This window comes from Piliocolobus tephrosceles, chromosome 9, assembly GCF_002776525.5.
Source record: "Piliocolobus tephrosceles isolate RC106 chromosome 9, ASM277652v3, whole genome shotgun sequence".
NCBI lineage: Eukaryota > Metazoa > Chordata > Mammalia > Primates > Cercopithecidae > Piliocolobus > Piliocolobus tephrosceles.
The window spans coordinates 40,323,391-40,337,021 of record NC_045442.1 but is presented as its reverse complement, the minus strand read 5'-3'; the positions used below and the strand labels follow the sequence as shown (position 1 = coordinate 40,337,021).

Sequence of the window (13,631 nt, the reverse complement as noted above, 5' to 3'; positions counted from 1 at the left end):
TGACCTGGAGGCCCATTTGGTATGTGGTTCAGGTGAACTTCTATCTCTGGCTTCACACAGGAGTAGAAGCTGGGGTCACCTGAGGGGTTTTTCTCTTCTCTGCTGACCAAGGCTAGATTCTAGACTAGAACTTGGAAGGTGGGGGAGGTGTGGGGAGTAGACAAGGATAGGGGAGTGGCCCAGGGGCAACCACTTTGGGACCCTGGCTGGAAGCATCCTGGCAACTCACTGTCACATGATAGGGAGGAGAGCATGGGCTTTGGGGTTGGAGGGACCTATGTGCAAACTCTGGCCACTCACTTGCTAGCGATGTCCCCTTGTGTAAATTCATTACCTCTTGGTTTTCCCCAAAGTGGGCATAAGAGAGGTGAAAATGTTCACCCCGCAGGATTAAAGACGAGGTGTACTGAGTAACAATGCACCAAGCCCTGCGCTGCAGCTGTCACTGTAGTTAGGACACAGTCACTGCGATATAGAAGGCATGGCCTAACACTATGACACTGGATAAATCATTTCCCCTCTTTAGGCCTCAGTTTCCTCCTCTGTAAAATAAGAGGTTAAAGCACGTGACCCTAGAGTTCAAGAGCACTGTATTGAAGACATCAAGGTCAGGAAAACGACTCGGGTGGGGAAAGGAATGGGATGGTTCTAGGTCTTCCAACACTTCAAGGTAAGGAACTGTCTTTATTTCACCTATTTATATAATAGAGTAAAAAAGAATTTTTTTTTTTGTAAAAGTTAAGAAATTAACTTCTTTAAAAATGGAAAGACTGGGTGACCTCTTCTTGCCCCAGGTATTATGGGGTCTGTGATGCTGTGAACTGGATCTAATGCTCTCACATCTTTAACAACCAGAGGATAGCCTCAATGGACCAAAAAAGGTGCCATCCCAGGGGCACCTGGAGGTGGGGCACAGTTACGGGCTGCCAGGGTCATGGCCCCATCACCCCATACACCTTCCCCCACAGCCGCCCCTTCCTCAGACAGCCAGTCCTTATCCGGAGGGTTCTGGTCCATACACAGCTGTGGTGGAGGGGGAGAGGGTGGTATATCTGGTCCATGCATGACTGGGGGTTAATATTCTGCCTTCACAGGGTTGACCAACAGCCTGTAATAGATAGCTGAATAGATGGAAAGTTTACCAGAGAAATAAATAAATATTGCTCACAGATATTTCTGTGCCACTTGGAGTTGCTTTGAAGCTTTAAGAAAGCACTGCCACAGTGCGAGAATTTAAGGGGAAAAAAGTCATTGACAAGCTGAATATAAGGCAGGGTTTTTGTATTTGTCCGATTTTGGAAATAAACTCTGTGTGTTTGCATGTGTGTGTGAGGCATACTTTCATATTTCAACGCACATGGGTGATGACAGAGAATCGATACTGTACCACTTTCATGAAGAGAACAGAACTTAGAAAGTTGGGTGTCTTCTTAAGGTTTTTGATCACCACTGATTCCACCCTTTCTCCTCCACACTCCACAACAAGACTGGGGGATGTGACAGAAGCCATCTGGAAGTTTTTCATATTTCTTAAGCCCCAAGCTAGAATCTAAGAAAACAATTTAAAGAGAGGAGAAGGTAACCCAGCACTTTAAAAACAACACTCAAAAGTAAAAATTCTGTCTTAATTACTGGCAAAGTCTTTACGATTAATTTGAACATTATCCTTGTAAGCTTGTAGGTCATGCAAAGAAAGTGGTTTTGCCCCTTTCTTTCTCCTGCCTGAGCCCCTAAAAAAGCAATGCAGTTAAGAGTATAGGAATCCAATCCTGACTGTGCCATCTAGTAGCTGTGTCAGCGCTGACAAGGTAACTCACCTCTCTATGTCTCATCTACAAACAAGACTGATTGTATTATCTGTCATGGGGTTATTCTGATGATCACCTATAAACTTCTTTGTTTTTTCTTTTTTGAGACAGAGTCTCACTCTGTCACCCAGGCTGGAGTGCAATAGTACGAACTAGGCTCACTGCAACCTCTACCCTACCCTGAGTTCAAGCGATTTTCGTGTCTCAGCCTCCCAAGTAGCTGGGATTACAGGTGTGTGCCACCATGCCTAGCTAATTTTTGTATTTTTAGTAGAGGCAGGGTTTCACCATGTTGGCCAGGCTGGCCTCGAACTCCTGACTTCAAGGCTGCCTGCCTTGGCCTCCCAAAGTGCTGGAATTACAGGCAGGAGCCACTGCATCCAGCCCACCTGTAAACTTCTTAACACGGTGTCTGACACGCAAGCATTTTGAAGTGATAGCTTCAGCCTTTGAGAACTCTTAGCAAGACAGCCAGAAAAGGGAAATGTTGGGGTGTTAACAGCTGCTTGACTGGACAGGGGAAAGTCTTGAGAGTGGGCCAGACACTGTCTATCAAGCCACCTGGTTGAGGTCATCAGCTTGTATCTGACATGTTAACATTGCTAACATTGCTCACTGCTCCCATTCAACTTCCATCTCTGCCTCCCTGCCATGCCCCCATCTCTTGGCATATACACTGTCATTCCCTTCTGGTCCATCTTCCCCCTCCCAGTTCTCCAGTTGACCTGAAAAACTCAGAAACCTGCTGGCTCCCAGTAAATGCGGAGTTTAGATGCCCTCAGGAATGTTAGAATTGACCTCTCCTTGTTGCCTCAGCAAGCCTTCTACTCCCATGAATATCTCCAGTTTTTGGACAAGTTGTAAAGGAAGTTGGAGATAGCAAGAAAATACGCAGCAGGATTCTATTTTCTATACAAAAGATTCCTGCTCTGCAGTCACATCCGTTTGATTTGATGAGTAACACATGGGGAGCAGCATACCTCAATGGCAGTGAGCTGGACCACAGGCCTGATCCCCTGGGGGACCATGTATAGATTTGGCGCCCTTTGAGGGGGAAGAATGGGAAGGTTGGAGCCATCCTGTGAAACAAACATGGGTATGTCAATGGCTTGCTTTAGTTCGAGCAAACAGTGCCTAGAATTAACACGCATTTTAAGCAGTTGACAGAATACATGAGGAAGAACACAGCGATGTACCTTGCCCCTCAGAATCAGCTCTGCAGTTACGAGAACTTCCCCGCAGGCTTTGTCTCCATTCATTACTGGGTGCCACAGAAGTTTGGGTGTGATGTCCATTTCTGAGTTCAGTTTCACCAGAGGAGAGAAAATGCTTCGTCCTAAAAATTCATCTTTGCCCTAGAGAAACAAAGTGATCCTTAAATTCCCCAACATTCATCCCTTCAAATCTCCATCATCCCCAAGTCATCTTAGAAATTCCAAATGACCTACCACTTGGTCATTGTCAAAAAGTTCCATGATAACTTTGGGTGGATTCTGCAGAACTGTTTGGGGTTCCCCATAGATTTCAACTTCATCAAATATAATTGTTTGGTCCCATGTGGGATTCAGGGTTGAATGGATGATCTCAGTGGTTTTGCTCCGATGGAGGAAACAGACATGAGCATATGGATCTAAAACAGAAAAAGAGAATAACAATGGGGTCATGGTTAAAATCTAACTCCCCAGAACCACTTACTGCAACCATATTCTTTTCCTCTGGATATAATGACAGTGGGCTCTCACCACCTGCCTGGAGACAGGGTTTCTAGGGAGCAGGGAGTTCCCCATGGAAGGTTCTGGCACTGCAGCAGAGGCACCTGAAGCGAGACCCTGATGTGTACTGAGAGGTCTGTCTTTGGAGTATGTTCCCACCAAGGTTAATGGGGCCCACAGTTTTTCTCTGCAAGAGTACTGCACTCATGGTTGAGTGAGGCTCTGCAGTCAGATACACCTGGGGTCAACACCCACCCTTCACCCCTGCTGCATAACTTTGAGGGAAAAAATAATCTTCCTAAACGTTGATCCCTTCCTCCATGCAATGAAAGTAATGTCTGCTTCACAGTGTTGTGAGGACGAAATGATATAAGGAAGGTTAGCTACTTGGGACAGAGCCTGTCCTATAGGAAGTATTTGATAAATGCTAGTTTTTATTATAGTTGTTTCTAATGTTGATGGTAATCCATTCATTCAGCAAATATTTATTGAGTTCCAGGTCTCAAGAGTACAACAGTAACAAGAAAAGCTCAGATGCTCATAGAGTTTACAATCTGTGACAGCAGAAAACTTTGTCTCACTACACTTAAGAATGGAGAGAAAGCAATATTATGTATGGAGAAATAATCCATGTTCTCCTCTATGTTAAATAATTTCATCAAACCTTTTTGCAGTTGCCTGGGGGCTGACCTATCTGAAAAATAACACAGTATCTAGCCTGAAACTCTTGTATAGGCCAAAAGTGCTTGGTTTCTAGCAGGGGAGCCATCATATGAACACTTTGCTTTTGCCCTGATGATAATTCTTCTATCTCCAAAACTGCAAGGAATGTGCTTAGAGTTTTAGGAAGCTTTAGTCAAGAATTTTGGAAAGTTTTTTTTTTTTTTTTTTTTCTTTTTTTAATTTTCAGTAATAGAGTGCCCCCTGGTGGAAAATATTTGAAAATGTCTTCAAAGACCCTGTTGGAGATGTACATCGCAGGGATAACCTTGAATCTGGTCAAATTTGTAAGAAAAGGAAACCATTCACAAATATTGGTAAATATTAGTGCTTGGAACACGCTTCAAAATTGATGCGAGCACATGAGATTGTCAGTCAAACGCTCTAACACACTTCCTGTTTGGAAGAAAAAGTACAGTTCGCCGCCAGCACTCATTTCTCGGGGCAAACGGGAAATGGGTTAAGAGGTGAAACTCTGCTGGGCTTTGAGTCCCGAAGTAGAATGCTCCCCAGATAGCCTGAACTATCCATGGTTCAGCAGCAAGGACTCAAATCCCCAGACGGGCGTGTTCTCCCCTCCTCCCCCGTCCCTTGCCAATAGCCTTCCTCTCAGAGCCAGTCCAAAGCAACAAAAGCAGCTGGGTGTCAGTGCAAGAGATGACAAAGCCTCATGGTTTTATGTTATTGAGAATGTGGGGAGCAGGCAGAGGAGGAGGTTAAAATGTACTCCAAACTGCTCAAAGCCTGGTGCTGTAGGCAAATGGGCAAACTTGTCATCTTTTTGATACCTTGAGAGAGCCTACAAAAAAACTTAAAGGATCTTAACTTACCAATCAACCCGAGGGTCCAGGGATGAAAACACAGCCATGTATGTACACAGAGATGAGAAATCACTTTCTCAGTGCTTCTTATTACTTAATCAATTAATATCTATTAGTATCAAAAGTATCTTCTGTGTATCACTAGCACCCAGCAATGGTGTCTAAAGCATTCAGTGATGATTTATCTAATCACTGAGCAGTTTGCTTCAAGCATGCAAAAATAATCTCAACATGTAAAGGGTTTTTGTTGTTAGAAATGACGAAAAGCATTCACTTGAAACACAGAAGCAAAACAGCATGCTATGTAATCATGCGTAGCATGGAGATTTTTTTTTCCTTTACCTGAAAAGCTATCCTTGTCTAAAGCCAGGAGGTTTCTGGCTTGATAGACATAGCAGCGCAGATGGTAGATGTAGACTCCTAAAAAAACAGGATGAAGATTACTTACAAGAAACATAACACTGTAAACTGCTATTTTACTGGAATATTTGGAAAAAATACATGTTTCTGATAAATGGGTCACTTGACTCTATTATAGTTCCCCACAGCAAAGAGCACACAGAATAGTGATGATGTGGCCTCCCAAAGTAGTTCTATTTCCTGTAAAATGAAACTTATTTTTTAGGCTGGGTGTGGTGGCTCATGCCTGTAATCCCAGCATTTTGGGAGGCTGAGGCAGGAGGACTGTTTGAGGCCAGGAGTTAGGAGACCAGCCTGGTCAATGTGGCAAAACCTTGTCTCTACTAAAAATACAAAACTTAGCTGGGCATGGTGGTGCACGTCTGTAATCCTAGCTACTCGGGAGGCTGAGGCACGAGAATCACTTGAACCCTGGAGACGGAGGTTTCAGTGAGCTGAGATCACACCACTGCATTCTAGCCTGGGCAACAGAGTGAGACTCGGTCTTAAAAACAAAAATCCTATTTTAAAGAAATACTATAGTAAGCTCAATGCAAAGTGTATCAATCAGGAAAACATTACCTCTGTTATAAACTAACTAAATTTATGGTACTACTTATTATCACAGACCTTTACAGTGAAACTGGGTCTCCAGCAGTTATAGAAATAGGGTTTTCTATACTACTTCAGCATCAGATCTGGGAAACAATTATCATCTAAAAGATTCTTTGACATTTCAAAATATTCATACTCCTTTTATTATATTCTCTCTGTCTCTCTGTCTCTGTCTTTCTATCACACACACATTCGCTCTCTTTCTCTTTCTTTTTCTCTCTCTCTCTTTGTGAGATAGCGGAGCATTATGATTCCGTGCACGGATTCTGGGAGCTCTACCTGGTTCAAATCTCTCTAGTGCTCATAAGCCATAAGACTTTGGGCAAGTAATTTAATCTTCCTGTACCTTGGTTCCTTCTTCTGTATAATGGGGACAATAGTAACAAATACCTTATAGGGTTGCTGAGGATTAAAAAGTTATAATATGTACAGTTCCTAGCCCATTCTAAGACCTATATAAGCATTTGCTAACATTATTGTAGAGCAGGTCTGTCTCATTCCAAAACTCCTGAAGGTTATTATTGAAACCAACCATTATTTAATTTTTTGTGCCTTTTTTCCTAGTTAAAAATTTCAACTTTGGAGGGCTTACTAGACAGAATAAGCACATATGAGATAGACTGTTAAAATCAGTGATTTGACCACTCTTCACCTTATATATGATATGGTTTTCAACTGCATTTTTAAAAACCCATTTCATCAAGGATGAAAATGAAAGTCACATTTGCATGAAGAGATTTTAAAAATCATATTCGGTGACTTGAAGAGTTTCCTTAAGATAAAAGTTACAGAAGTGGAATTCACCAAGTCATGTTTAAAATTCACTGCTGGCCAGGTGTGGTGGCTCACGCCTATAATCCCAGCACTTTGAGAGGCCAAGATGGGTCTTGAGAGGTCAGGAGGTCAAGACCAGCCTGGCTAACATGGAGAAGATGCAAAAATACAAAAAATGAGCTGGGCATGGTGACGTGTGCCTGTAGTCCCAGCTACTCAGGAGGCTGAGGCAGAAGAATTGCTTGAACCTGGGAGGTTGCAGCGAGCTGATATCCCACCACTGCACTCCAGCCTGGGTGATAGGGCCAGACTCAGTCTCAAAAAATAAATAAATAAGTAAATAAATAAATAAATAAAATTAAAATTAAAATAAAACTCACTGTCAAAATTGCAGGAAACAATGGGGGTGTTTGCTCCAAACACAGTGGTGGCGCTGTGCTTCTGTTTCTCCAGGCTCTTCTCATCCCCATCTTCTGTAGTGTCTGCCCCCTAAAGTCAATTAACAGAGTCAATTAGCAGATAAGTCAATAAACACTGCCTAAAAGCAAACCAACCAACCAACAGGCAAGAATCACAAACAAATGGAATTCTAGCTTTTAAAAGATGTTATCGTGCAAACACCCCATTTTTTAAAAAGATGAATAAGTCCCAGGATAGCAAGTGACTTCCCTGAAGTCGCTTAGCTGGAAAGCAGCCGAGCAGGAAGTGGGAGCCAGCCCTCCTACCTCGAGTCCAGGTTTGCCAAACCCTGCTGCTGAAAGAAAGGGAAAAAAAGGAAAAATGTAGGGGATAAATAGGGAGTAAAAGGATGGGATAAGGAAGAGAAAGAGCAGCAGCAGCAGAATACTGTGGGGTCAGAGTGCAGAAATACAAAAATAGGCTATTGAGAAATGGCTCCTGACCACCCTATTGTTTTAGATCACCCTCTGCCATTCTCTATTCCTTCCTTCCACCTGCCTGCTTTTCCCCGCTGACTTCTTTACTGTGCTTCCATATGTGCTTCCGTATTGCTCTCTAATTTTGTGAGCTAGCTTTCTGACTTCCTCCCCTTCACATCTGTATCTTTATGAATATATGTATGAACATTTTGTTGAACAGTTGCAGTTTCCAGGATATGATTCAAGGAACTTGTGCCTGGGATGTGAATAGATGTTACCTGAAACAAGCATCCTGGAACAGACACATTTGGAAAATGCTAGGTCAAACAGGTGTGTCGACAGTAGTATTTCTTAGAACACTCCTGTGTTAATGGTCTATTTGTTCTACATGAGGTATTGAGCACCCAGGATGTGTGGCTTTCCCTCAACCTGTGAATATTTGCCATCTTATAGTACCAGGGTTACAGGGACCTCTATGGAGTTGGCAGTGCTATATCCAACACTTATATATTTTCTCTATACCAATATGATCTGCGCTCTGGCAACCCGGTACTTACAAGAGCACCTTCAAGTTTAAAGATGGCAGCTGCACCATGTGTTTCTGAAGGAGCCATTTTTCTCCTCCAGTGCCTGCGGCGGAAGGTATCTGAACTACGTTGTTTCCAGTGAAATTTCCAGCCAATTAAAGAAGCATATTCCCAGCCCTCTTGGTCTTCCAACTCCTCCATGGCCTAAAACAGAAGTAAACATGTTGATGATGATGATGATCATGATGATGATATTCCTTTTATTGATAAAACAGGTTATTTGATCAATCAACAGATACACAGTATTCAAAATCTACTCTGTGCCAGGTACTGAGCTACAGCCAGAAATACAGAAAAGAAAACACCCAGACAGGACCTCTGCCTTGCAGAGCTGATGGACTGCGGTAGTGCGGAGAGATAAGCAGACAATGACAGCACAGTTGTGGGCATACCTGATTTGGGGGTGGGTGAAGCAAGTGGATTCTTTCCCAAAGTGCTTTCTGTTTTCTCACTTCATTAGTTCATACAAATGTTGCTATTGTGATATAGTTTGTAAAACATTAGTATCTCCATTTTACATATGTAGGACAAAAATCAAATGCCCCCTCCCAGGTTTAAATGTCTTGCCTGAGCTAATAGCTGCCATAACTAATAATTAAGTGATAGATCAAATATGTTATTTCTGTAATAACTAATACATTCATGTGGTACTTTTTAGCTTAAAAACTACTGATTTACCAGTGGTATCGGTTTTCTATGTTATATTCTATTCATTCAACAAATATGAGTGCCTACTATGTGACCGGGATCGTGTAAGGGGCTGAGGACGCAGTGAAGAAGAGATAGGGTCTTTGCTTTCACACAGCTGACATTTTCATGGCAGAAATTTGATTTAAATATCTTAAAAGTATGGCTGGATTTAATAAATGTAAAATAATATGGAATAATATTTCAGATCTGAGAAATGAGAGCTCCATGTGGGTAATTATTGTTGGGTCTTTTTTTTTCCACTTTGAATAGATGTGAAATGCAGGTTAAGCATAATTTTGTACCTGACCCTCTAGTAACATAAATAGTAGCAGTGAAAATTTTCACATAGCCAAGAATAAGGCAAGTTAGGAAACATGATCAAAGTCTCAGAAATACTCGTTAGTAGAGCCGGGCCATATCCTGAGCCTTCTAACTAGTGGCTCAGTGTTCTTCCCACTTCAACTTGGTGCCCTCATGTGGAAGGAGAGGGTTCAAGCACCTTCAGAAACTTCTCACTCCATCAGCCTGGGATAATTAAACAATACAGAGATATCCATTAAACTAAGGAGTTTCTGCACAGCAAAAGAAACTATCATCACAGTGAACAGAAAACCTACAGAATGGGAAAAAATGTTTGCAATCTATCCATCTGACAAAGGTCTAATATCCAGAATCCACAAGGAATTTAAGCAAATTTACAAGGGGGAAAAAAAAAACAAACCTCATTAAAAAGTGGGCAAAGGACATGAACAGATACGTCTCAAAAGAAGACATTTCTGTGGCCAACATATTTAAAAAAGCTCAACATCACTGATCACTAGAGAACTGCAAATCAAAACAATGAGATACCATCTCACACTAATTAGAATAGAGATTAAAAGGTCAAGAAACAACAGATGCTGGTGAGGCTGTGGAGAAACAGGAATGCTTTTACACTGTTGGTGGGAGGGTAAATTAGTTCCACCATTGTGGAAGACAGTGTGACGATTCTTCAAAGACCTAGAACCGGAAATGCCATTTGACCCCACAATCCCATTACTGGGTATATACCCAGAGGAATAGAAATCATTCTATTATGAAGATACATGCACACGTATTTTCACTGCAGCACTCTTCGCAATAGCAAAGACATGGAATCAACCCAAATGTCCATCAATGATGGACTGGACAAAGAAAATGTGGTACATACACACCATGGAATGCTATGCAGACATAAAAAGGAACGAGATCATGTCCTTTGCAGGGACATGGATGGAGCTGGAAACCATTATCCTCAGCAAACTAACAGAGGAACAGAAAACCAAACACCACATGTTCTCACTTATAGATGGGAGCTGAACAATGAGAACACATGGACACCGGGAGGGGAACATCACACACTGGGGCCGGGGAGCGGAGGGAGGGAGAGCATCAGGATAAATAGTTAATGCATGCTGGGTTTAATATCTAGGTGATGGGTTGATAGGTGCAGCAAACCACCATGGCACACATTTACCTGTGTAACAAACCTGCATGTCCTACACATGTATCTTGGAACTTAAATTTTAAAAAAAAGACTCATTCATTCATTAGCTCATTTATTTGACTAGATTATTTACTGGGAGCACATTTCTGAATTAGTAAGGAGGATACAAAGATGACTATGGCTCAATTTTTGCTTCCAGAAGCTCACCATCTAATAAAAATAATGTCATAGTACCTACCAGAGTTACCCATTCTGTGGAATAGAGAGTGTTCCTGTTTGGACTTAGCTTAGCCTGGGTTCCAACACCAGCTTTGTCACTTACTAAACACTTGGCCTACAGCAAGTCTATTTAAACTCTGTGAGCATTATCTGTAAAATGGGCATAAAATCCAAACCTTACAGACTATAGATGATGCATATTCAGTACCCAGCATTAGAGAAAGCCACTTCTATACATGCCACTTATTATTATGAGTGTTATTGTTCTATTTATTACTATTCCATTTAAAGCTTACAATACCCTAATTAAAAGATATAGATATGATTCCCATTTTGCAGATGAGAAAGAAAGGGAATTCAGGGTTTGAATCTTTACACATCTTGTTCCAAGTCCTGAGCTATTACCGCTACTATATTACGCTGCCAAAATAGTTTCTGTTTCTTTTAACACCTTTGTAGCAGTTCTCAACATTTAGCCTGCCTGGGAATCACCTGGATGGTTTACTGAACTACAGCTGGCTGGGCCCACCCCCAGGATTTCTAAATCAGTAGGTTCGGGGTGGGACAGTTCTAACAAATTCCCAGGTGATGATGATATTGCTGGCTGGGGTGGACTCACTTTGAGAACCCTTGAGTGCAGTATTAGGCTCCGGATTTGCAAGTAGTTTCTGCAGAAATGGCTAGTTAGCTGGGACTTTGTGGTCAGGAGGGCAGAGCTCCCCAGTCCAGCTCCCTTCCCTTGCTTCTCTTACCCTTGCAGTGCTGGAAGCAGTCTGTGTTAAATCTTTCTTGCGTTTTCGGACCAGCCTTCGCCGTCTATGAGTGTGGTACATTTTCTCTGCTGCAACCCAGGATTTGGGCTTATGATCAGGAGGAATGGTGATTCCATATTCCCAGCCTGGAACACAGTTTGTGAATAGTTACCCAAAAGAGATGCATTTGCCAGATCACCAAATAAACCTCCAGGAAACATTCGGTCACTCTCCCTGCCCCCAAATGTTCTGTACTATCGTGACCAAATGCGTGGCTGTTTTCACTTTGCTGGGATATTCAGCCAAACAGAATACAGCCTCATTCCCATTCAGCTCCTCAAAATGCTTCCTTGGTGACCATGTTCTCCCCCACTTTTAGGCCGCCAGTCATTCACGGTAATTGAGTGCACTTAAGAATAAAGCACAGTTCAAGAGGCAGGAAGAAACACCAGGTATGCGTGTGGACTGTGCAGTTGCACAGCCTGGGTTCAAATCCTAGCATCGCCACATGTTGGCTGTTAACTAAATAAGTGTCCAGCAAGTTGGAATTTCCCCACTGTAAAGATAAAACACAACTTTTGATAGGGTTACAGTATTTTAACACTATCAAAATAACATATGCAAAGCTTTAGGGCCATACTTAGCCCACAGTTATTGCCTAGTCAAATGCTAACGATTATTCTAAGATCTGGTGTGTGCATTGGGATCAGCGAAGAGCTTGTAATCGATTTGAAATCTTCTGGGTCAATGCCAGTTCTATGCACCATGCATAAAGAAAGAAATGAATCAGATTTTCTCTTTTGATAATTCCAAATGCTATTGTTCACTTAACTTTAATTATGGTTCAGAAAAAGACACACACCAGAAGCTGTATCAAGAGTCTGCATCATTGCTGCATAGGACGACTTTAAGGGTAGTTTACAGTTCTCTTTTCTGAGTCGGGGGGCCCTGAATGTGATGTTCCCAGGGAGGTTATGGGGTGTGGTTAGAATAGAGAAAATCTTGACTCCAGCTCCCTCCCAAATTCTCATCCTGGATCCCCAAGCATCTCAAAACCCAGCCAGTTGGCCCCATCACCTGATGTTTTTCACCCCTGCCCACTTAGCACTTGTCCATACACTTGCCTGTCCCTTGGATTCTACATTTGATTAGTCACAGATGGTGCCACATGACCCAGATGCCACAGACCAGCGGTCCCCAACCTTTCTTGCACCAAGGACCAGTTCCCTGGGAGACCATTTTTCTATGGACAGGGTTGTGGGGTAGGGGAGGATGGCTAGATTCCCACAAGGAGCACGCAACCTAGACCCCTGTCACGTGCAGTTCACAATAGAGTTCGCACTCTTAGGAGAATCTAATGCTGCCGCATATCTGACAGGAGGCGGAGCTCAGATGGTAAGGCTCCCTTGCCTGCCACTCACCTCCTGCTGTGCGGCCCTGTTCCTAAGAGGCTATGAACTGGTACCGGTTTGTGGCCTGGGGAGCTGGGGACTCCTGCTGTAGACCAAAGTGAGGCCCCTCTCTCCCAAGGAACCTTTACCCTGATTAACCAAGGCCCTGCTGCAGAGCCCTGATCAGGTCACAGATGTATAATTTTACCTTTCTCATCCACCGCTCTATTTATGTCATAAGACCATGCATCATCTTCCCATTCCCAACCTAGAGGACAAGTCAACTCGCTGGGCGATGCTGCTTTGTCGCCGTTCTTACAAAACAAAAATAAAAACAAAGAAGAGAGGTAAGCCATAATGTCAGTAAGATGCAAAGGGTCCGATATAGTTCCTCACTTAGCTATGGCATTCACACCTTTACTTAGATACCGTCTTAGAGATCCATTTCACTCAGAAAAATCTCTAATCTTTATTTATTCACAATTGCTAAATAATAATTAAACTACCTTTTGTTTTTACTATTAGGGAATAGTATTAGGTTCAATCACGTGAAATTGCTGTTTTTGTAGGTTAAAGTGGTTGAATCGCAGCAATTTCTTATGGTTCAACTTAATATTATGAAATGGTGCAACTCTCTTTATGAGGGGTTACATGGGAAAGAACCCATCAGAGAATGGGTAAAACATTAAAGACACATGGTTGTTCATTTGTTTGTTTTGAGATGGAGTCTCGCTCTGTCGCCCAGGCTGGAGTGCAGTGGCGCGATCTCGGCTCACTGCAAGCTCTGCCTCCCGGGTTCA

General features: G+C 42.6%; 1 protein-coding gene across 2 annotated transcripts in view; it reads right to left on the bottom strand.

The window, feature by feature from the left end:
* Window positions 1-13,631, bottom strand: part of MYOF (myoferlin) — a 173,666-nt gene that overhangs the window by 41,823 nt on the left and 118,212 nt on the right. For both annotated transcript variants that reach the window (XM_023226269.1, XM_023226270.1), the window contains exons 28-36: window positions 13,040-13,145; window positions 11,441-11,586; window positions 8,285-8,458; window positions 7,230-7,338; window positions 5,404-5,481; window positions 3,257-3,438; window positions 3,005-3,163; window positions 2,789-2,887; window positions 1,388-1,549 (exon numbers count right to left, since the gene is read on the bottom strand). In XM_023226269.1, the coding sequence (XP_023082037.1) occupies window positions 1,388-1,549; window positions 2,789-2,887; window positions 3,005-3,163; window positions 3,257-3,438; window positions 5,404-5,481; window positions 7,230-7,338; window positions 8,285-8,458; window positions 11,441-11,586; window positions 13,040-13,145 (1,215 nt within the window). The remainder of the gene's footprint in view (window positions 1-1,387; window positions 1,550-2,788; window positions 2,888-3,004; window positions 3,164-3,256; window positions 3,439-5,403; window positions 5,482-7,229; window positions 7,339-8,284; window positions 8,459-11,440; window positions 11,587-13,039; window positions 13,146-13,631) is intronic.